The 25,242-nt window shown below is 42.0% G+C and overlaps 1 protein-coding gene across 2 annotated transcripts in view; it reads right to left on the minus strand.

The window, feature by feature from the left end:
- Positions 1–1,135: 1,135 nt before the first annotated feature.
- Positions 1,136–25,242, minus strand: part of Cyfip (Cytoplasmic FMR1-interacting protein Sra-1) — a 30,508-nt gene continuing 6,401 nt past the window's right edge. For both annotated transcript variants that reach the window (XM_076133580.1, XM_076133579.1), the window contains 22 exons: positions 24,968–25,065; positions 23,053–23,157; positions 22,104–22,189; positions 20,703–20,823; positions 19,815–20,006; positions 18,874–19,088; positions 17,682–17,812; positions 16,935–17,105; positions 16,130–16,212; positions 15,570–15,712; positions 14,747–14,920; positions 13,754–13,892; positions 12,824–12,910; positions 9,716–9,915; positions 9,118–9,251; positions 8,174–8,365; positions 7,337–7,461; positions 6,599–6,677; positions 6,208–6,302; positions 5,387–5,568; positions 4,003–4,213; positions 1,136–3,187 (listed from right to left, as the gene is read on the minus strand). In XM_076133580.1, the coding sequence (XP_075989695.1) occupies positions 3,029–3,187; positions 4,003–4,213; positions 5,387–5,568; positions 6,208–6,302; positions 6,599–6,677; positions 7,337–7,461; positions 8,174–8,365; positions 9,118–9,251; positions 9,716–9,915; positions 12,824–12,910; positions 13,754–13,892; positions 14,747–14,920; positions 15,570–15,712; positions 16,130–16,212; positions 16,935–17,105; positions 17,682–17,812; positions 18,874–19,088; positions 19,815–20,006; positions 20,703–20,823; positions 22,104–22,189; positions 23,053–23,157; positions 24,968–25,065 (3,122 nt within the window). In that variant the 3' untranslated portion in view covers positions 1,136–3,028. The remainder of the gene's footprint in view (positions 3,188–4,002; positions 4,214–5,386; positions 5,569–6,207; positions 6,303–6,598; positions 6,678–7,336; positions 7,462–8,173; positions 8,366–9,117; positions 9,252–9,715; positions 9,916–12,823; positions 12,911–13,753; positions 13,893–14,746; positions 14,921–15,569; positions 15,713–16,129; positions 16,213–16,934; positions 17,106–17,681; positions 17,813–18,873; positions 19,089–19,814; positions 20,007–20,702; positions 20,824–22,103; positions 22,190–23,052; positions 23,158–24,967; positions 25,066–25,242) is intronic.

Consider the following 25,242-nt stretch of genomic DNA (forward strand, 5'->3'; position numbering starts at 1 on the left):
AAACAATACCCTGCCAGCCTCATCTACCAAAAATATTAAATATGGATTAATCAAATTTACATAAATAAATATTATAAACCAGCTGTCTTTTATTTTCTTTCCCTAAAAAACCTTCCCAGAATATTTAATTAAAACAATAAGTCGAATTTGTTGGAGCATTCCTGATTTTAGCGTTTGGCAACACTAGTACTAGTACCAGGATACCAGGATCTCATAACTTACGAGGAGATCTTTCGTAGACAAAATTTGAGTATTACGACATCTATCGTGCAGTCACTGAAGCTGTTATTGTATTAATTCCGCTACTGCACAACAGATGTCGCTACCAAAATACTAAGTTCAAAAGACCTCTTCGTACCTTATGCGATCCTGGTACTCAAATGCGATATCAAGCGCAAAACACAAAGAATGGCTCAACCTATTCGACTCATAGTTTTTGTAAAATTGTTTTTAAGACACTGGAATATAAAATGGAGAGAAAAGCGTAAAAAGAAATGCGCGGGGGTCCGCTAGTAATTATTGTTATTTATTTAGATTATTATATTATTATTTGATGGCTCCTTTGAAAAACACGAATAAAAAACCATGGACGTATAAAACAGTCTTAACTGTGTCCGAATCCAAGTTTGTTCATCGACGCTTCCAAAGTACTAGGAGAACAGTAGTATAGAGGAGTTCTTATTTGCGTACGCGCCGGGGATGGATGAATGGCGAGGGCGTTGACCTCTAGTAGGGGGTGGGGATCATCGTGTAAACAACACCGTAGTAGGAAATTGAATGGAAATGTAGTAGAGTAGGAGTTTAATGTAATTCGTTGCCGTGTGGATTTTTAAGCTCCTCAGTGGTCATGTACTCCTAGTACTTCGTTCGTATTTTACCTTCAGGAGCTCTGGCTAAGTAACAACAGTCGCATCAGATCTCTGAGGTTAAACGTCGCTTGCTGAGGTTGTTCTGTAGATGGATACATGTCGATTTCTTCCGTGTAAGGCACGTTTTTTGTGGGTCCCAGCTCTCATTTTCGAAGATCTTTGACAGTCGTTAACAGTAGTCAGAAGCTTGAAAGTCTGACAACCAGTCTTATTGAGGCGTATTATAACTATGTTCTAGGATGATAAATAAAAACTAATACTTCGATTACAATATTTATTTACTAAATTGTATAATACGTCAAGAGTACAATATTATTCTTATATACTAAATAATAACTAATTTAAAGTCATGGATACTGTATACAAATTGTAATTTGCCAAATAGCGCAGTGAAACTGAATTTAGGCAATATCTTATATATTTTTTGGCTTTGTGGCACTGTAGTAGTAAATTCAACCGCTGCGTAGGTAATAAGTTCAAATCCTGGTTCAGGATAAATTTTGTAACTGAATTTTACAGTCAAAATTTATTTTAGTGATTACTCATAGTATGAAAATTAATAAAAATCTGAACTTTTCATAATTTCAATTATTATACAGTATCCATAACTTTACTAATATAAGCTGAAAACTAAATATACTTAATTTATAATATATTAAAAACTATTTGGAATAATAATTTTCGTGGAAAATGTGTAAAATACTAATATTATAAATGCGTTAGTCTATATTTTACGATTTTACAGTTACACTACTGAACTGATTATGATGAAATTTTATGTAAAGATAGTTGTAGGCTAGAATAAAACATAGTCTAGAATTATTTTTTCAAAAATTGCCTCATTATTTTTTTTCTTAAGATATTTCTCGTGGGCAGAGTCGCATGAATTAACTATAATATTAATTTTTACTTTAATAATATATTAAAGTCCAAAACTTTTCGAAAGCACTTATATTTTGGAAATAATTAATTCTATATTTTTGTCCTTCATAGCCTATTATTATTAATTACTGCTCAAAATTAATTAAAAATGATATTTTTAGTGCTTAAAAGTCAGATATACAAGTGCTTACGTCCTTTCGTTCCGTCACATGCACTCCTTACATACCTCTCTTGTACAGTCAGCTCCAAAAGTAGCTGATCATATTCAATCTTTTGAAACCCTATATACTGAAGTGTGCAAATTATTCCATGGAAAAAACATTTGCCATTGATTGAAATATTTAATTTTAACTCATTCTACCTGATTTTGATCAGTTATTTATTAAAGTTACGTAACACAGAGGTTTTGAAAATATGAGGTTGTTCAGTTACTTTAGGAGCTGACTTAACTATGTGGCTATGGTATAGGCTGTGATTTGTGGCTATATTCTGAGATACAAAGTTAAATGGCGCTTGCTATAAGTTACGCTAATCCGTTAGTAAACTAAATGTGTAAATATCCCTAATAATCTTAGATTACATTGAATAATTATTCATATAAATTAGGTATACTGAAGATACGCGTAATACAAATAATATACGTGTTCGTTAGGGTACGTGTGCTCTTTGAAGTACTTATACTCTGCAGTATAGAAACTACTTTCCTTGATAGATACTTTGCCATCTTCAATGTATGCGTACTTTACAGGGTACTTTTCTACAAGATTAATATGGTTGATATTTTTTGCCTCTTATTACGTACTTTGCAGTACATGAGTACTTAACAGAGCACGTGTACCTCACAAAATATATGTCATCATAAAAAAGACAACTCCCACACTGAGTATTGCTCTTGTGTCGCGGGGTCTTTCACAAACATACAAACAACGAACGCAAAGTACAACCAGACCCGAAACAATTATTTGTGGATCGCACTAATAATTGTTCCGTGTGGGAATCGAACCCACGACCTCTTGACGTAATGGTAACGGCGTAGCGACCTAAACCACTGCGCCACGGAGGCAGTAAGAAAAAACATGTTGTTTAAAAGATGACCGTATTCTCCAATCATCTAGTTTACGTACTTCAAATAGCACGCGTACTCGTCCAATCCCTCAATGAAAGTAAAAAAAGTAAAGTAAAGCATTTTTAAAGGGTTTTCCCTTAAACCTTAATACAAAAGCCCAAGGGTCTATACATTAACGTACTTCAAACAGCACGCGTGCTCCCCCAAGCACTCAGTGTGCGTGGTGCGGCGCGGCGGGCGGCGGGAAGCAGCGCACGTGCTCGACCCCGGCGCGCTCGTCGTCGGCCGCCAGGTGGCGCGCCAGCACGTAGAAGATCTGACAGTTCAGCACCTGGAACCGACGGATGCGGTCCACCATGCGTTTGAGGGCCTGGAAACAGATATATATGAATTAGAAATATTGTTTTTGTTTTGTTTGTCGTATGGTTAGTGGTCAACCTAGTGTCAAAGTTGTTCAAGCCGCCCGAGAAGCCTTTGACGTGGCTTAACGACTGTTATCTTAGTAACAACAACTGGGACCGACTTTTTACGTGCCCACCGAAGCACGGAGACGCCCAGTTCAAATACCACTATGCGGTCACCCATAACATCACGCTTGGGCCATTAGGAGCGGAGTAACAACGAAAAATATTACAAAAACGGGGAAAATTTTGACCCATTCTCTTAGGTGACACAAGCGAAGTTGCGCGGGTCAGCTAGTTAGAAATATATTTCTTTATTGTATGGAGTGGTATAAGCAGGTTCGAACCCGAGGCAACACACCAATTGACTTTTCCAAGTGATGTGTGCATTATAAATAATTATCACTAGTTACAACGGTGAAGGAAAACATCGTGATGCAACCTTGCATGTCTGAGAGTTGTTTAGAACAATTCTTGAAAGCATGCATAGTCCCCAATCCGCACCTGGCCAGCGTGGTGGACTCAAGGTCTAACCTCTTCCTCAATACGGGATTTGATCCTTACCCAACATTACATTAATGGGTTAAACTTATTTAGTATCCTGTGATAGTCAATGTTTGTGATAGATGTTACATGATAGTGGATGTTTGTGATAGTCGTTACATGATAGTGGATGTTTGTGATAGTCCTACCATGAAAGTCATTTATTAATACAGTCATAACACGATAGTCAGACATATAAAACTTGATAGTCAGCAATAGTCAAACAGCAAAAAATACTCACAATCCCCTTAACCAGTTCATCCTTGCCGTCAACTCGCTGCACCCTCAGGATGTGGTAGCAGAAGTCCAGCGCCTCGAACCGCCGCTGTTGTCCGAGCAGCGCTATGATGGTGCACCCGGCCCAGTGGAGACCCTCGCCAAATAGCTCTTCTACCGTGAACTCGGTGTTCGCTACTGGGATGCAGTATAGGAATTGGAGTGCTGACCATAGCCTGGAAAGTAGAAACAGTTGATTGAAAATTTAGGGCATAAATTCTTAATGGAAGCGATATAGCATCCTATGACCCGACAATTTAGTACAGATCCCTGAAAAATTATACAAAAATCAAAGCTTTGGGATTATTTTATCATTCATAAGGGGAATACAGTCTATAAAGGTTTAAAAACTATAGTCGTGAATGCCAAAGTTTTCTACTAAGTTGACGAACTATAGTAAAGTATCTTTGTAGAGACCTTGTAACCAGGAATTTAGAACATAAGCGATTCAGCTTATGCAGCTGACGGTGACCTGTTTAATACACCTATTTTATTTTGAAGATACACAGAGTTTTTAAATACAATTTAGATAAATCGAGTATATGAGTACATATATTAAGGTTCTCACCTAAGTTGTTAAAAACTGTACAACATTTTACAACAGTAATGTGAAAGTCCAACGGTGAAGGAAAACATCGTCATGCGACCTTGCATTCTGAGAGTTGTTTAGAAAAGTTCTTGACTGCAGCTGGCCAGCGTGGTGGACTCAAGGCCTAGCCCCTCCTTCATTACTGGAGGAGACCCTTGTCCAGCAGTGAGGCAGTTACCTGTGGAACTCGTGCGTGTCGTCCGTGTGGAGGGGGGCGTGGTGGTGGGGGGCGGGGGGCGCGGGCCACTGCGGCGCGGCCAGTGGGGGGCAGTTACCTGTGGAACTCGTGCGTGTCGTCCGTGTGGAGGGGGGCGTGGTGGTGGGGGGCGGGGGGCGCGGGCCACTGCGGCGCGGCCAGTGGGGGGCAGTTACCTGTGGAACTCGTGCGTGTCGTCCGTGTGGAGGGGGGCGTGGTGGTGGGGGGCGGGGGGCGCGGGCCACTGCGGCGCGGCCAGTGGGGGGCAGTTACCTGTGGAACTCGTGCGTGTCGTCCGTGTGGAGGGGGGCGTGGTGGTGGGGGGCGGGGGGCGCGGGCCACTGCGGCGCGGCCAGTGGGGGGCAGTTACCTGTGGAACTCGTGCGTGTCGTCCGTGTGGAGGGGGGCGTGGTGGTGGGGGGCGGGGGGCGCGGGCCACTGCGGCGCGGCCAGTGGGGGGCAGTTACCTGTGGAACTCGTGCGTGTCGTCCGTGTGGAGGGGGGCGTGGTGGTGGGGGGCGGGGGGCGCGGGCCACTGCGGCGCGGCCAGTGGGGGGCAGTTACCTGTGGAACTCGTGCGTGTCGTCCGTGTGGAGGGGGGCGTGGTGGTGGGGGGCGGGGGGCGCGGGCCACTGCGGCGCGGCGAGGCAGGCCCGCAGGCGCCGCAGCACCACGGAGAACAGCGACAGGCCGCAGCACAGGCGCTCGCGGGTCAGCAGGTCCCCCTCGCGGGACAGCTGGCCTTGCTAACCACATAACAACAAAAAAATCAGTTTAATCCGGGCAATAAAAACAATTCCTGCAGACAAATTATTATAAATCCTTTAATCCGATCCGGGGCTAAGACGTAACAACAGCCGCACAAATCGATTTTTGAGATTAAGCTACGCTTGCCTAGGTTACCATATACATATCGGGTTCCTCTATCATTTCAAAGACCTTTGACAGTCATTATCAGTAGTCAAAAGCTTAAAGTCTGATAGCAGTCTCACCGAGAGGTATCGTGTTATAACTCAGGTGGTCAGATAGACAGTCGCTTCATGTAAAATACTGATATTCAGCTGCATACGGTGAGACTGGAAGCCGATTCCAATATAGTTTGGAAGAAAGGCTAGACTCAAAACTTAAACAAATTACTATGACTCTCATGTGTATGTTTCTGAAAAGCAGTCAGTTTTATCGAAAAAATACCATAATTTATTTAATTCATAATTAAAATTCTCTATGAAAAAGGTCTGCATTATATTTTTCTCATAACTATTTCCCGCATAACGTGTTATAAGTCATCGTAATAAGTGTCGTTCTTTAATCTCCACCTACTCCTATAGAGAAAAAATCGTGATGTTATAAATACTTATGAATGATGTATTTAAGTATATATTTACCTTAGCAGTGCCATATTTGTCAACATTCTGTACAATCTGTAACGCGGCGTACTTAGCTTCCAAACGCTTCTGTTTCGTCTCTTGTTTCTCTCCCTCTTTAAAGCAATAAAAAAATTATAAATACAAAAATAGCTCCAGTCTGTCGGTTTCGCTTTCACAGCCTCTGTGGCGCGGTAATGTATGCGACTGCCACAGAGCAAGAGGTCTCGGGTACGAATACCGGGTCGGGACAAAAAATCTGGGTTTTCTGTTAAAAAATCTTATTGACTGCCCAGAGTTAGTAAGTTCTCGTAGCTCGGAGAGCACGTTAGGCTGTACAATATACAGATACACTCTCTATTACATCACTCTCATATTTACGTGTACATTCGGGTGTAGAAGTTATACATACCTCCAGCGAACGGTCTCGGCAGAATGTTCTGGAAGGGCGCTGCGTGCAACAAATCAGTGACTTCCTCCTGACTCAATGCCTGTATAGCAAAAAAAATAAATTACATTACTTATGCACGTAGTCTGAGACACATTTAGCGGTAGTTTATCCATTCATTAGCGTTTTTATATAAGTTTAAACGCTAATGAATAGATAAACTACCGCTAAATGTACTTCAGAAACCGAGGGTTAGTAACGTGCCCGGTATATGACAAGCTCGCCCCCTATTACATGAGACTAACATTGTTAATGGTGAAACGTGGATGTATTTCATACACCTATATTTCTGAGTCGCTCGTAGCTAGTAGCGCTCACCGATCGGTAAACGAACAGTAAGTTAAGTAACATTGGTGCGAACATTCTATAGATGGGTGACCGCATAGTGGTATTTCAACTGAGCGTCTCCGTGCTTCGGAGGGCACGTTAAAGGTCGGTCCCGGTTGTTGTCAATTAAGATAACAGTCGTTAAGCCACGTCAAAGGCCTTCGAACTTGAACAACTTTGACACTAGGTTGACCACTAACCATACGATGGATGAATGAATGAATGAACGAACGAACGAACGAACGAACGAATGAATGAATGATCAATGAATGATTGAATGAATTATTGAATGAATTAAAATAATGAATGAGTGTATGAATGCATGAATGAATATTTCAGAGTATAAAATGTGTGTTGTGATATGGTCTTTCTCACCTGTTCAATGAGCATACAGAAAAGTATGATATTGCCGAGTTCTCTGAACGCGTGGAACAACTCGGTCCTGGCATCTGGGTATTGTATGATGTCCTGCAACTGCGCGTGATAGTAGCCTAGCACACCTGTTAAGAATAAACAATAACAATAAATTACTGAAACGATTTTGATGAAACGTGTCAGGCTGATAGATTATATCCCAGTAAAAATAAATGTTACTAATTTTGGTTTGAATCTCCGGAAACTGTTAACTGAAATGTCGGGATGTCCTGAAGCGAAGGGATGCCATCGGAATCTATAGGGTGGTATGGAATGCTATAGGATGTCATGGGTCGCTATAGGAAGCTATCGGTTGCTACGGGATGCTAAGATAATGCAACCGGATGCTAAGGGATATATCGGGATGTCATGGGATACATCGGGATGTCATGGCATGCTAAGGGATACTATGGCACACATCAGAATAAAATGGATTGTTACCACGTGCTATTGAACGCCATGGGATGCTACCGGATGCCAAGGGATACTTTGCTATGCCATGGAATACATCGAGATTTGTAAAAGTACAGTCATTTTAGCTACCACGGGATGCTACCGGATGCCAAGGGATACTTTGCTATGCCATGGAATACATCGAGATTTGTAAAAGTACAGTCATTTTAGCTACCACGGGATGCTACCGGATGCCAAGGGATACTTTGCTATGCCATGGAATACATCGAGATTTGTAAAAGTACAGTCATTTTAGCTACCACGGGATGCTACCGGATGCCAAGGGATTATTTACGATGCCGTGGGATACATCGAGATTTCTAAAAGTACAGTAATTTTAACTACCATTAGATCCATAGTCATATCGTGGCAGCTTGCAGTGCCTGGGCATGGCGGCGGCGAGCGCTCTCGTGAACTGCGCGATGGTGCCGTGCAGCAGGCCGCGCGCCACGTCCAGCAGCTCGGACACCACCACGGCCACGCCCTGGTAGCCCAGCAGGCGGACCAGCGCGTGGAGGTGCTGGGCTCCCACGAAACCTGCAGAGAAATATGGTAAAAATTACATATGAAAATTATAAACTTGAAAGAAAAGTAATAAGTCCCGAATCTAGGGTTTTCTAAAGTACTAAAAATCCTACTAATCCTACTAATATTATAAATGCGAAAGTTTGTGAGTATGTATGTATGGATGTTTGTTACTCACGCAAATACTACTGAACCGATTACGATGAAATTTGGTATGTACGTAGCTGAAGACCCAGAATAACACATAGGCTTTTTATCCCGGAGTTCCCGAGGGATCGGGATTTACACGGGAAGGGTTTCCACGCAGACGAAGTCGCGGGCGACCTCTAGTAGATAATAATTTAGCAATCGGTACGGGGGACCCTATAAAAAAAAACTAACGAATCCTCAAAGATAGCCTAAATATTTCGTTTATGTACAAATATATAAAACACGTTTATTATATGGGAGATCCCTTAAATACTAATTTTATTATATTTATTACTACTTCTTATAAGCAACATAAATTCGTCATTTGTGAAAATGTCAACTGTCTAACTATTACGGTTCATGAGATACAGCCTGGAGACAGACAGACGAACAGCAAACACCCAGTACTAGGTACCCATTTCTTATATTTTAAGAACTGTAAAATATATATTAACTAGTTATCATGTAATAGGCTTGTAATGATTTGCCTTTTAAAGGATCCGGTAGTCCACAAAAGTATGGTAACTACCTACACAGTTGGCTAATTTCTATGTAACTGGCCGTGGTCAACTCACCGTTATACTGAGCGTACTGCGCCGAGTAAGCCAGCGACAGTTGCTTGGAGCCCCACAGTAGTGCGTGCCCGTACTGCTGCGGCTTCTCGCGGGACACGTTCGCTGCGAACTGCAGGCCGCGGCATTTCACGAATCTGTGGAAGAGAAATATGATTTGAATAAGGTATTTTTAGCAGCGTGGTGGGTTCAAGGCTTAAACCCTCCCTCGTTGGGGAAGAGACTCTTAGCAGTGGAACAGTATCGGGTAAAAAAAATCTAATTATATCTTGAAATTAGAATTTCATAAGATTAGTATAGTCGCTTTAACCCACGGTATGTGGCTTATACATAAATGTCGCAAAATCTACTAAAAATTCGCTAAAACCTACAAAAATGTCTCTCACCTCCCTAAAAAATCACTTTAACCTACAAAAATGTCGCCAAATCCTACAAAAATGTCACTCGCTTCCCTAAAAAGTCGCTTAAAACACCAAGAAAGTCACTAACTAAACTAAAAGTCGCTAAAACCAACAAAAATGTCGCTTAACTCTCTAGAATATCTCTGGAACTCTCTAGAATGTTGCCTAAAGCTACTATATAATAAGCCGACGGCACAGACCTGTCGGTGGCCGCGTTGTAGCAGTAGTTGGGCAGGAAGTCGAAGTTGAGCTCCCAGAACACGTGCAGCGTGATCCTGCCGTACGGCGCCAGCACGCCGTGGTCCGACTCGCGCAGGATACCCTCGAAGTCGTCCAGGGTCAGGTAGCGGCTCAGCAGCTTGTGGCAGAGACGGTTCACCGAGATCAGACCTTCCAGCTCCTGGGAAGGAAAAGGATTTGTTATATGTAGGTACTTGAAGGACGATGAAAGATTACATACTTAATATTATAAATCTTTCTCTTGTCGTATGGTTAGTGGTCAACCTAGTGTCAAAGTTGTTCAAGCGCGAAGGCCTTTGACGTGGCTTAACGACTGTTATCTTAGTAGACAACAACCGGGACCGACTTTTAACGTGCCCTCCGAAGCACGGAGACGCCCAGTTCAATTACCACTATGCGGTCACCCATCTATGGAATGACCGCGCCAACGGTTGCTTAACCCACAGATCGTTTACCGACCGGTGAGCGCAACTGGCTATGGGCGCCTCAATTATCAATCTATTAATTAATCCATACTAATATTATAAATGCGAAAGTAACTCTGTCTGTCTGTCTGTCTGGTACTCAATCACGCCTAAACTACTGAACCAATTTGCATGAAATTTGGTATGGAGATATTTTGATACCCGAGGAAGGACATAGGCTACTTTTTACCCCGGGAAAATGACGCATTTCCCGGGAAATTCAAGTGGCGATCGAAGTCGCGAATAATCAATATTATAATGACATTGAAATAACAAAATTCCGTTGTCATGGCAACTGTTTTAATGGCGGATATGCCTTAGCGCAACTTCGTTATATTAAGAGATATAAATAATTTTGAGAATATTTTTCGTGAAAATAAAAGCATCAGTGGCGAAGGCTCCATATAACTCGATTCCTACCGGCTTCCCTTTCTGGACAGACTTAATATTAGTGTTAAATTAATAGTTTACTATTGCCAAATAATACACAAATAATAAATAATCACCAATATTTAAAACGTAATCTTTAACTAGAATCATTAATCTAATCGAAATAGTACGAAAACACCGGTATATTCCCGTTGTCCACCCCCTGCTTGTCCACCCCGGGTGGACAGAGACACAAATCTTTTAAAAAGTTCTCGGTGTCCACCCCTGGGGGACAGTGAGAATTCATTTTAAATTATTCCCGCTGGCCACCCCGGGTGGACATCTTTTACTTTTGCAATCTACACAAATAATTATCACAATAGGTATTAATCAAAGTCACAGAAAAATCTTTACATCCTCATCCTTTCTAGAAATAAATCAATATTGAAGTCCCCATTGACAAGTCCCATTCGCATGTCGTGAATAAAATGATCACTTAAAATATATTTTTTTACGTTTATTGTTATAACTTATACCTTGGTTTAATGAGTGCCGCAACTTAGGGTCAATCAACATTATATGGGAAAACACACAATAGATAGTGTACCTACTTCTATTTACCCTAAAGATGTTGATAATATGGTTAAACTAAGTACCTACTTAATTAATTTTGTTATAATTATTTACACCCAATTCCAGCAAGCGTGGACATTGAGAATGTTTATTTAAGCAGTAGCTTTGTCCACCGGCGGTGAACATCGAGGGTAGTAATATGAAACTCGTGTCTTTGTCCACCCGGGGTGGCCAGCGGGAATAATTTAAAATGAATACTCACTGTCCCCCAGGGGTGGACACCGAGAACTTTTTAAAAGATTTGTGTCTCTGTCCACCCGGGGTGGACAAGCAGGGGGTGGACAACGGGAATATACCAAAACACCTACCCTTTAAAAATTACGCTCCGCTAAAAACGCAACGTGAAGTAATAATAATGAAATAAGCCGGAGGCGTTGATCGGGAATCGCGTACAATAAAAACTATGGCGGCAATGTCGCTTACGACCTTTTGGATCGCGCTTCGCACCGCGCTGCATAGTGGCGAGCAAGCCGGAGGAAGAGCGGGTTGCCTCGCGCTACAGCGCTCGCGCCGCGACAGACACATGATCTTACGCATGTTTCTGTCGCGTCGCGAGCCGCGTGCAAGAGCGAGATGGCGAAATATAAGCTAAGCATCCTGCATAAGTATGAGTCGAACATTATTATTCTTCACCAGTTTGACATTAGGTTATGTTTGTTTACAGTTTACGTCTTTCGCGCGCTCTTTAACAAATTAGAATATTTGTGTTTATTACAACATTATTCCTTAGTAAATGTGTTTGTAAATGTATCAGTGTATTAGACAGTAATTGTTTTGCATGTATCCATTGGAATACATATTCATTTTGTCAGATTTTTAGGTTAAACTTTCTATAAAAGTGTTCTGCGTTTTCAGTAATGTTTTTGGTATTTTATTGTTGATAAATTAATTCTAAATTGAATTCTGAATTGAATTCTAGTATAATATGTTATTAAACAACCAGTTCGAAACAATCATCAATCATTTGAAATACGTTATCAAAATATGTGCTGTTGTGTTATATACGTGTTACTACTGAAGTCAGAGTAACTACCTAAATACAAAACAAGCATGATTAGGTAGCATGGTAAGTACCTATGTATTATTAGACTGTAGAGAGAGAAATAAGAGACTGTAGTTGAATGTAGATAATACTCTCTTATTGTTATTATGCAGTAATACGCCATTTTTACGTCGGCATTCTTACGATGTCCATATGTAGGTACCCATACCTAGACAATGACTTATAGCTCCGGCTTGCCTTATATAAATATTGACCCTTCGCCACTGAAAAGCATATTTTATATCATTACGCTACGACCAATAGGAGCAGAGTAACAGTAAAAAGTGTTCCAAAAACGTGGAAAATTCTGACCCATTCTCTCTTATGTGACGCAAGTGAAGTTGCGCGGGTCAGCTAGTTAGACATATATTGATCTTCATCCAAATCTTGCCTTTAAAATACTCCACTTAACTCGACCCGGGAATCAAACCCGGCACCTATAGTTCAGTAGTCACATACATACTGCTCAGTCCACAAAGATAGTCACTCAAAAAAAATCCTACGCTTTAGGCCAGTTTCAATAAAACTGGCCATGGCCGAATATTAGACAGTATACTTACAACGACCCCAGTGATGTCACCGGCTTCGAACTTCGCTACCGCCGCGTCTAACGCTCTGTGCATGTCCGCGTTGATCCGCTGTGCCACCTGTGACAAACAATAATATGTTTAATAATTACTCCTACTATTTAACCGACTTAAAATGAAGGAACTTATCAATTTTTGTTACTTATCGCACTCGGTGGAGTTCGGACTGACTTTTCAAAGTAACGGTGAAGGAAAACATCGTGATGAAACCTGGCATGTCTGAGAATTGTTCAACACAGTTCTTGAAGGGATGCGACAATTAAGCACTTGGCTAGCGTTGTCCGTTTAAGATCTAATTCCTCTCTTATCCCTTGTCCAGTTAGTTTTTCTGTCACAAAATAGGTAGGCAGAAGTTGAGGTCTAATGCCTCGGTACCTCGGAGAGCACGTGCCGTCGGTCCTGTGGCCTCTCACTGGTCGTGTTCGTCTCACCGCACTATGAGAGTGATGTAATAGAGAGTGTATCTGTGTATTGTACATACGACACTATAAACAAACTACACCACAGTTGACTGGTTTTAATGAAATTGGTCTCCGTCTCACTTTCACCGTCAGCGCCCATAGCTCAGCGCGTATCAGTATCGTACTGACCACCTTACTGTACAGACGACGATCAAAATGCGGAGTGTATTAATTATTATTATTGCTGCTTTGTACTATCTATCCCAAGAACTGTACGCGTTGACGACGTCCGCTCCGCTCGACGCTAGAACGCTCCCTGAAAGCAGCTATCGGCGCTTACCACTGTGCGCGCTGATAGCTACGCATCATTTAAAAACGCTTCCTACAAGTTCATACATCTCGGCCATAAGTGCTGACGGTGCGCGTGCCGTCGGCGTAAGACTAAAATCAGCCTAAAGCGTCATGGCTGCCCAATAGTGGGCTAGTGTATAAGGTCGTGTACCAGCGCGCACAGGTCCACGTGTCGGCCCAGCAGCGCCACGTGCCGCTGGCGCAGCAGCGACGCGTAGCGCCCCGCGCCGCCGCCCGTGCTGGCGCCGCGCGCCGCGCACTCCGCGCGGTAGCGCTTGTCCAGCAGCATGCTGGAACATACACATATTATATATAAATAAATATCATTGGACAACTCACACACGGACATTTGATTCCAAACTTAACAGAGCTTGTACTGTCATAAGCAAATCTATACTAATATTATAATTATAAAGCTGAAGAGTTTGTTTGTTTGTTTGTTTGTTTGTTTGAACGCGCTAATCTCAGAAACTAATGGTCCGATTTGAAAAATTCTTCTTTCTGTGTTAGATAGCCCGTTTATCGAGGAAGACTATATGCTATATAACATCACGCTACGATCAGTAAAAGCGGAGTAGCAACGAAAAATGTTACAAAAACGGGGAAAACTGACTCATTCTCTTAGGTGACGCAAGCGAAGTTGCGCGGGTCAGCTAGTTATATCATACAAATAATATCTTTGTAAATAATACCATGTAAGCTACAATCTCATTTCTTGAATAAAGTTTTTTTTATTTATTATTTATTTATAATTTATAATTATTATTATTATACATACCTAGAAGCCAGCTGCTTATAATGCGCGTAGACCTGCTCAGACAGCTTGTAGACAAACTGATCGAAGCACAGGTTCACCTCGGCCTCCACCTCGTCATACAGGAACTGCTTCTACTTACTCATCGGTCTCTCATCGGTCACTCACCGGTCACTCATCGGTCACTCATCGGTCACTCATCGGTCATTCATCGGTCACTCATCGGTCACTCATCGGTCACTCATCGGTCATTCATCGGTCATTCATCGGTCACTCATCGGTCACTCATCGGTCACTCATCGGTCACTCGTCGGTCACTCATCGGTCACTCGTCGGTCACTCACCGGACAGATTAAGCAGGTAGCTACAATAGTATACTACGGTACATACCTAGAAGCCAGCTGCTTATAATGCGCGTAGACCTGCTCGGACAGCTTGTAGACAAACTGATCGAAGCACAGGTTCACCTCGGCCTCCACCTCGTCATACAGGAACTGTTTCTTGAACACTGTGAGAGCGTATTGTGCTGAATCGTTGTACAAGTCTAGTGGGTAGAGCACGTATCTGTGGATAAAATATAATATTATCTATACTAATATTATAAATGCGAAAGTAACTCTGTCTGTATGTCTGTCTGTTACTCAAACACGACTGAACTACTGAACCAATTTGCATGAAATTTGGTATGGAGATATTTTGATACCCGAGAAAGGACATAGGCTACTTTTTACCCCGGGAGAATGACATATTATGGAAAAATTCAGGTGGCGGACGAAGTCGCGGGTAAAAGTTAGTTTAGTATAAACATTGAAATTACTAAATTTCTTTCTTAATCTCTTAAATAAGGATTGCTCTTGTGTCGCGGAGACTTTTACAAACAACGGACACATAATACAACCAGACACACACAAACGTGGATCACACAAAAAAAAATTCCGAGTGGGAATCGAACCCACGACCTCCCGACGCAGTGGATGTCGCGTGGCGACCTTAATCATCTGATATTCGTTATTTGTATGTTTGTAAAAGGCCCCGCGACACAAAAGCTGTTCTTAGCGCGGGAGTTGTCTTTAAAGATAAAGCCAACCCCGAAACAACTATTAATGAATCGCACAAAAAATTATTCCGTGTGATAATCGAACCCACGCCCTCCTAGCGACCTGAACCACTGCGCCACGGAGACAGTTACAGGGAGACGTCAAGTGGTACTCACTCCATCATAGCAGGTTCCTTGGTGCGTAGTATATGGTCAGTTAGTATCCAGGGCATGGACATCTCTATAGGGAACTGTATGCGTTTCTCCATGGTGATGAGGTCATTGCACTCTTCGTTGTGTTGATGACGCACCATGCATTTCTGTGGACAATAGTATTGGGTACTCAGTTGTATGTATTAACGAAAAAATGTAATCTTACTAAAGTAAAATCAACCAGACGAGATAAAAACGTAAATAAGCGGACCGTTACTGAGTTACATTGAAATAACGAGCGATAATTATCTCTGTCCTTATCACTCGTACGCGCAGTTATGGCGACGACAGCTGTTGTTGTGTTTCGTGGTACAGGAAAGCAGTCAGTACCGTAGTTGTCAACATTTCACTACTGTTTGGATTGCGTTCGAAGTAACACATATTTTTTCGTCTTCGTATTAACTTGGTTTTTTGTAAAATTCGAACTATATAATAATTTATTCAAATAAAACATGTTTTGAGCCCCTGAAGCTTTGCTTACATTCTTTATCTCGTCTGGTTGGCCTTACTATAGTGTTACTTACATTAACTTTGCGTCCCATGGTCATCTCGAGATAAAACTCTCTGTACCACAGCTGAGAGAGATCGCAGCATTTTTGTAGAGAATCTGTCGACAAATAACATAAAACCATTTTATATTTGACACTCGTCGGACACTCTCTGACGTCGGTCTCACGTCAGTCACTAAAAAGAAGAGCCGTCACTAATACCAGTCTGTCATCGGTCACCATGAGACACTCATCCGACATCATCGGTCACTCACCGGTCACTTGTCGGTCACTTGTCGGTCACGTGTCGGTCGCGTGTCGGTCACACGTCGGTCACACATCGCTCGACATTACTCATCATCACTCAATTACTTATCGACCTTTCATCAGTCACCATCGGTCACACATCGGTCACCCATCGGTCACCCATCAGTCACCCATCGGTCACCCATCGGTCACCCATCGGTCACTCATCGGTCACTCACCGGACAGATTCAGCAGGTAGCTCCAGTAGAAGCTCTGGCGGTGGAAGGTCTCCATCTGCTGCTGGGTGCCGGCGTCCAGGTCCTTGCGCAGTGTCTGACGACCGCCAGACTTGTCCGATATCATCGGTCACTTACCAAACGACAGACGGAACGAGTGGCTTATGTGGGGCCGTCACTTACCTCGGACATATGTCGGTCACATGTCGGTCACTTGTCGGTCACTCACCGGTCACCCATCGGTCGCTATACAATACTCATCGGTCACTCATCGGTCATTCATCAGTCACTATCGGTCACCCATCGGTCACCCATCAGTCATTCGTCGGTCACTCGTCGGTCACTCATCGGTCACTCACCGGACAGATTGAGCAGGTAGCTCCAGTAGAAGCTCTGCCGGTGGAAGGTCTCTATCTGCTGCTGGGTGCCGGCGTCCAGGTCCTTGCGCAGTGTCCGACGACCGCCAGACTTGTCCGATATGAGCGCTTCTAGCTGAGTGCGGACCATGTACAGCTGGGTTGATGATGGTCCTGTGAAAAAGAAATTAAATCTAATATATAAAATTTTCGCGTCACAGTTTTCGTTACCGTACTCCTCCGAAACGGCTTGACCGATTCACATGAAATTTTGTGAGAATATTGGGTAGGTCTGAGAATCGGCCAACATCTATTTCTCATAACCCAAAGTGACACTATTGTTTTTTAATTTATATTTTTTTTAAAAATAGGAGGAGCTCGTGGCTTAGTTTACAACAGCCGCACGGATCGATCTCTGAGGTTAAGCTACGCTTGCCGAAGTTGTTCCGTGGATGGGTGACCATCTTATACATATCGAGTTCCTCCGTGTTTCGGAAGGCACGTTAAATTGTGGGTCCCGGCTGTCATTTTCGAAGATCTAAGACAGTCGTTAACAGTAGCCAGAAGCTTGAAAGTCTGACAACCAGTCTTACCGAAGGGTATCGTGTTATAACCCAGGTAACTGTGTTGTGGAGGTCAGATAGGCAGTCGCTACATGTAAAATACTGGTATTCAGCTGCATCCGGTGAGACTGGAAGCCGACCCCAACATAGTTGGAAGAAAGGCTAAGCTGATATGTATGTAACTCACCAACATTCCTCCTAGGTACTTTGATAGTGAAACTAGCCTCGCCGTCCTTCTTCCCTCGTAGTGCCGGGTCCTGCTGTGGCTCACAGCCGCGCGCCCAGTCGCCGCACGTCTCACGGACCGATACTATGATACTGCGGACAAAGGAATTAGTTAGGCTCGTTTTTAATGCATTTAACACACAATTTTGAGCAAGATTCATTGTTTGTTTGTCGTATGGTTAGTGGTTAACCTAGTGTCAAAAGTTGTTCAAGCCTTTGACGTGGCTTAACGACTGTTATCTTAATTATCAACAACTGGGACCGACATTTTGGGCCCTCCGAAGCACGGAGTCGCTCAGTCAAAATACCACTATGCGGTCACCCATCTATGGAATGACCGCGCCAACGGTTGCTTAACCCACAGATCGTTTACCAACCGGTGAGCACAACTGGTTTTGAGATCATAGTATTTATAAGCCACCTTCTGATGAGATCCTTCTTGATGGCCAGAGGTCAAATTTCCTTGAAACTAGGTCAATTGAACCTAGTTATTATGACCCACTGTCTCTTGAGGTCAACGATAGCTAAGGTCATAGACACTGTCAAGTTCCAGGTCACTTAAGGTCAAGGTAAAATAAAGGTCATTTTGTACACTTCTTAGGTCAGTTTGTTCCAGGGTCACTATCATAGTCAGTAGTGAGGTTAAATTCACTAAAGGTAAAATTGATTTCGACCATATCATTCTGATACAGCGTCATAAATAAACTCCCGAAGTTATTACTAGCATCATGGTCATAAGTCAAGTCCATTTTGACCATATTAAACAGTCAATTTGCTCCAGGCTTGCTCCTAGCTACAGATCACACTGGCGGTGGCACAGTACCTCCGGATGAGGTCCTTCTTGTTCTTGATGGCCTTGAGCAGCGGCTGCCACCCACTGTTTCTTAGAGTCAACTATAGCTAAGGTCTTTTAGACACCGTCAAGTTTGAGGTTACTTCAGGTCAAAGTTATTTTGTCCCACTGTCTTTTAGAGTCAAGTAAAGCTAAGGTCATTGTCAAGGTCATATTAAGGTCATTTTGATACAGCGTCATAAAAACACCAAAGGTCATGTTAAGGTCAATTTGATACAGCGTCATAAAGACGCTATCATAGTCATGAGTGAGGTCAAGGTCACCAAAGGTCAAGGTCATTTAGCTCCAGGCTCGCTCCTACCTCCGGATGAGGTCCTTCTTGTTCTTGATGGCCTTGCGCAGCGGCTCCCGCAGCGCGAGCTGCACGAAGTCCTGCAGCTCGGCGTAGATGGAGCGCCGCGCCGCGTCCGCGAACACCGTCTCCATGCGGGCCATGAGCACCTGCAGGCCCTTGATCATGGCGATCACCTCGATCATCGCGAACTTCTCTTCTGACGTGTAGTTGTAGCGGGTCGCCTGGGTACAAAAATAAATATGATAATAAATCTATATATCTTTATTGTATTATCCATACTAATATAAATGCGAATGTAACTCTGTCTGTCTGTCTGTCTGTTACTCAATCATGCCTAAACTACTGAATCAATTTGCATGAAATTTGGTATAGAGATATTTTGATACCCGAGAAAGGACATAGGCTACTTTTTACCCCGGGAACGCTGACGCTTATTAGGAAAATTACGGTTGCGGGTAACAGCTAGTCTTATATAAATAAAAAGTAAAAAGTGTTGTATAAGTTGATACCTCCCACGCAAGTGGTTGCAGATTCGAATCCGAGGCAACACACCTATGACTGTTCCAAGTTATGTGTGTATTAGAAATAATTATCACTTGCTCTAACGGTGGAGGAAAACATCGTGAGGAAACCTTGCATGTTAATGTTTAAAACATTTATTGAAGGCATACAAAGTCCCCGAATCGCACTTAGCCAGCGTGGTGGACTCAAGGCCTAACCCCTCCCCCTCGTTTGGGAGGAGACCCTTGCCCTGCAGTGGGACAGATATGGGTTATTAAAAAAAAGTGATCACTTGGTCCAACGGTGAAGGAAAACGTTGTACCTTACGGACAAAATTTCGAAAATAGTCGACTTAGCTGTGCTCGAGGGTCATAGACCACCACAGCTCCGTCACCCGGCGCCTGCCACCTGCCTAGCTGTACACATGGTGAGGGTCATAGACCTACCCGCTCGTACTCCTCGGCGTCTGGCGGACACCGGGGGTTGGTGGCGTGGTCTGTGGGGTGCAGCAGCTTCCAGGAGCACAGCTCAGTCAGCACGGAGCACCAGGAGGACAGCAGCTGAAGACCACGGAGACATAACTCCGTTACTGCCTTGTTCTCTGTGTCTGAACCTGCTTCTTTGAATGTCGTTGTCACCTAGAACAAAATTAAATACATCTTACTAATATTATAGAGGCGCCCGTAGCCAGTTGCGCTCACCGGTCGGTAAACGATCTGTGGGTTAAGCAAACCTTGGCGCGGTCATTCCATAGATGGGTGACCGCATGGTGGTATTTGAACTGGGCGTCTCCGTGCTTCGGAGGGCACGTAAAAAGTCGGTCTCGGTTGTTGTCAATAAGTTAACAGTCGTTAAGCCACGTGAAAGGCCTTCGGCTTCGGCTTGAACAACTTTGACACTAGGTTGTCCACTAACCATACGACCAGAAGAAGACTAATATTATGTGCGAAAGTTTGTGAGTATGTATGTTTGTTATGCTTTCACGTAATTACTACTGTACCGATTATAATGACATTTGGTATGTAGGTAGCTGAAGAACAAGAATAACACAAAGGCTACTTTTTATTTCCGAGTTCCCCAGAGATCGGGAATTACGCGGGAAGGGTTTCCACGCGGACGAAGCCGCGGGCGGCCTCTAGTATAAACATAATATCACGACAAGACTGTCAGAGATCTTTGAAAATGACAGCCGAGACCCACAATTTACCGTGCCTTCCGAAACACGGTGGAACTCGATATGTATAACATGGTCACCCATCCACAAAACAACCTCAGCAAGCGTAGCTTAACCTCAGATATCGATAAATTATAGTTCAAAAGTAACTGGTTTTTACCTCATTGCTATATCTAGCGAGCTCCGATATATAGTTCTGATGTTCCTCCCTGATCTGAGGCAGGTGGACCATCAGGTCGGCTTGTGGAGACGGCGGGTTCGGACTTGACGATAACGGCCATCTGGAAGAAGATTATATTGGTTAAGTAGTGACCGATGATTGACTAATGATGAGCAATGATTGACTAATATGATTCGTAATTGACTAATGCAGGTCAATGATTGACTAATGATGATCGAAGATTGACTAATTGTGGTCAATGATTGACTAGTGATGGTCGATAAATGACTAATGATGATCGAAGATTGACTAATGATGATCGAAGATTGACTAATGACGTTCGAAGATTGACTAATGATGGTCAAGGATTGACTAATGATAATTAGTGGTTGACTGATGATAGTCAATGATTGTCTAATAATGGTCAACGATTGACTAACTGTGATTAATGATTGACTAAATTTGGTCAAAGATTGACTAATGATGATCGATAATTGACTAACAATGATCGATGATTGACAAATGATAATAAATGATTGACTAATGACGATCGAAGATTGACTAATGATGATCGAAGATTGACTAATGACGTTCGAAGATTGACTAATGATGGTCAAGGATTGACTAATGATAATTAGTGGTTGACTGATGATAGTCAATGATTGTCTAATAATGGTCAACGATTGACTAACTGTGATTAATGATTGACTAAATTTGGTCAAAGATTGACTAATGATGATCGATAATTGACTAACAATGATCGATGATTGACAAATGATAATAAATGATTGACTAATGACGATCGAAGATTGACTAATGATGATCGATGACTGACTAATGATGTTCAAAGATTGACTAATGATGATTAGTGATTGACTAGTGATGATCGATGATTGACTAATGACTATCGAAGATTGACTAATGGCTATCAAAGATTGACTAAAGATGATTAGTGATTGACTAATGATGGTCGAAGATTGACTAATGATGATCGATGATTGACTAATGATGATCGAAGATTAACTAATGATGGTCGAAGATTGACTAATGATGATTGATGATTGACCCAAGATTATCAATTATTGACTAAATATAATCAATGATTGACTAATGATGACCGAAGATTGACTAATGATGGTCGAAGATTGACTAATGATGGTCGAAGATTGACTAATGATGGTCTAAGATTGACTAATGATGATCGAAGATTGACTAAAGATGATCAATGGTTGACTAACGATGATCAATGGTTGACTAATGATGATCGAAGATTGACTAATGATGATTGATGATTGACCCAAGATTATTAATTATTGACTAAATATAATCAATGATTGGCTAATGATGATCGGTGATTGACTTATGGTGATCAATGATTGACTAATAATTATTGATACTCACTTGCTAGGATCATAATGTTTCGATCTTTTGATGTAATTGAAAGGTGCTATTTGCATGTCACCAAATAATGGTACCACTTCGAGATTCTGAAACAATAAACATAAAATACATACATACACAATACCAAAACAAAAATAATGTTGACTGCCTCCGTGGCATTGCGTCGGTAGGTCGTGCGTTCGATTCCGACATTGAACAATTATTTGTGCGATCCACAAATAATTGTCTCGGATCTGATTGTACTTTGTGTCCGTTGTTTGTGTGTTTGTAAAAGTCCCCGCGACACAAGAGCAATTCTTAGTGCGGGAGTTGTCTTTAAAAAAAAAAAATAGCCGAATGGTTCAAGTTGGCACCTCCCACGCAAGTGGTCGACGGTTCGAACCCGAGGCAACACACCAATGACTTGTCCAAGTGATGTGTGTATTAGAAATAATGATCACTTGTTATAACGGTGAAGGAAAACATTGTGATGAATGATATGTCTGACAGTTGTTTAACATCATGTTTTAAAGTATTTTTGTCCCACTGCAGGGCAAGGGTCTCCTCCCGAGCTCCCGTAATGAGGGAGGGGTTAGTCCTTGAGTCCACCACGCTGGCCAAGTGCGGGTTGGGGACTAAGAATGCCCTTAATAAATGTATTAAACAAATTTTAGGCATGCAAGGTTTCATCACGATGTTTTCCTTCACTGCTGGAGAAAATATTAGATCGGGGAAAAAGTCTTTTCGCATTATAGTATGTATGAACTTGTAATAAAATCTTTTCTCTACACAAAAAAGCTCGATATTTGTGTACCTCACGAGCTTACTGAAAGAAACCTAATGAACCGTGTACTCATTTGTGATTGTTGAAGCCAAAAAGATTTTATTACAAGTTCATACATACTATAATGTGAAAAGACGTTTTCCCCGACCTTATAAAATGAGAAAAGTTAATTAAATAGTATATTACCTTAAAAATTCTGTCGATTCTATCCAAACGTATTTTTTTCTTTTGATCCAAACGATTAATATTGCATACTTCGGAGTCCATCAAGAAAAGCCCGAAGCCCATCACCTGAAAATCAATAAAAAACGTAGTAAAATTTCATCAAATTTTGTCCAGCCGTTTAGCCCTAAAAACACACCACAAGTGCTATTATATCATCACGCTACGACCAAAAGGAGCAGAGTACCAGTAAAACAGGTTACAAAAACGGGGAAAGACCAAAAATCCAAGAGACGTCTTCAAGTGAGGAAAAACTACCAAGAGTCGTCTTCATGTGAGGAAAAACTACCATGAGTCGTCTTCATGTGAGGAAAAACTACCAAGAGTCGTCTTCATGTGAGGAAAAACTACCATGAGTCGTCTTCATGTGAGGAAAAACTACCATGAGTCGTCTTCATGTGAGGAAAAACTACCATGAGTCGTCTTCATGTGAGGAAAAACTACCAAGAGTCGTCTTCATGTGAGGAAAAACTACCAAGAGTCGTCTTCATGTGAGGAAAAACTACCATGAGTCGTCTTCATGTGAGGAAAAACTACCATGAGTCGTCTTCATGTGAGGAAAAACTACCAAGAGACGTCTTCATGTGAGGAAAAACTACCAAGAGTCGTCTTCATGTGAGGAAAAACTACCATGAGTCGTCTTCATGTGAGGAAAAACTACCAAGAGACGTCTTTATGTGAGGAAAAATTACCATGAGTCGTCTTCATGAGAGGAAAAACTACCATGAGTCGTCTTCATGTGAGGAAAAACTACCAAGAGACGTTTTCATCACGTCTTCATGTGAGGAAAAACTACCATGAGACGTCTTCATGTGAGGAAAAACTACCATGAGTCGTCTTCATGTGAGGAAAAACTACCAAGAGACGTCTTCATGTGAGGAAAAATTACCATGAGTCGTCTTCATGTGAGGAAAAACTACCATGAGACGTCTTCTGGAGTGGAAAAACTACCAAGAGACGTCTTCAAGTGAGGAAAAACTACCAAGAGACGTCTTCAAGTGAGGAAAAACTACCAAGAGACGTCTTCAAGTGAGGAAAAACTACCAAGAGACGTCTTCAAGTGAGGAAAAACTACCAAGAGACGTCTTCAAGTGAGGAAAAACTACCAAGAGACGTCTTCAAGTGAGGAAAAACTACCAAGAGACGTCTTCAAGTGAGGAAAAACTACCAAGAGACGTCTTCAAGTGAGGAAAAACTACCAAGAGACGTCTTCATGGAAGGAAAAACTACTGTCTTAAATTATTTGTGGAAGTCCAGACAAGGTGTAAAAAGTGAATAAATTTGAAAATGCGCGGTATTAAATGTAGGATCGGCGGACTAAAGAACCTAAGTCAAAAAATTCGATTTTTTTTATTAGGTCTCTCGACTTCAAATAATTCAAATACGCCATCTGACTAAAGCACTGTTGACTGAAGTCACTGAGAAATAATTCCCAGCATACTAAGTGTACCTTATCAGCCTCGCACAATTTGAAAATTCCAAGCCGGAATAAAAAACGTTTTTTATTGTTCCTGTAAAGTTCGATTTTATGACTTACTAGCTGACCCGCGCAACTTCGCTTGCGTCACCTAAGAGAATGAGTCAAAATTTCCCCGTTTTTGTAACATTTTTCGTTGCTACTCCGCTCCTAATGTCCGTAGCGTGATGATATATATCCTATAACCTTCCTCGATAGATGGGCTATCTAACACTGAAAGAATCTTTCAAATCGGATAAGAAGTTCCTGAGATTAGCGCGTTCAAACAAACAAACAAACAAACAAACTCTTCAGCTTTATAATATTAGTATAGATGTTCTTAAGTCCGCCGACCTTAGAAATAAAAACAAGAAATCGTGAGCGGAGCTGCGCGGGTCAGCTAGTATAAGAATAAGTACTTACTTTGACGAGCATGTGTTTTTCAGAAGGCGTCAGGTACATTTTAGTTTCATACATATGCACGCATATGTTCACTACGTCGGCTAAGAGCTCCTCGTAGCCTGAAAAAATAACATTATAAATGCGAAACTAAGTAAACATGTGTAGGGTAAAACACCCAGCCTTTTAGTGTAAATGTCAATTTGATTTAACCATATTTTTAACTGTAAAGGCTGACTACTGGTTGGGGGCCGACTATAGGGTGTTTTACCCTATACATAATTGTTTCTTAATACATA

Source organism: Anticarsia gemmatalis, chromosome 30 (assembly GCF_050436995.1).
Source record: "Anticarsia gemmatalis isolate Benzon Research Colony breed Stoneville strain chromosome 30, ilAntGemm2 primary, whole genome shotgun sequence".
Lineage (NCBI taxonomy): Eukaryota > Metazoa > Arthropoda > Insecta > Lepidoptera > Erebidae > Anticarsia > Anticarsia gemmatalis.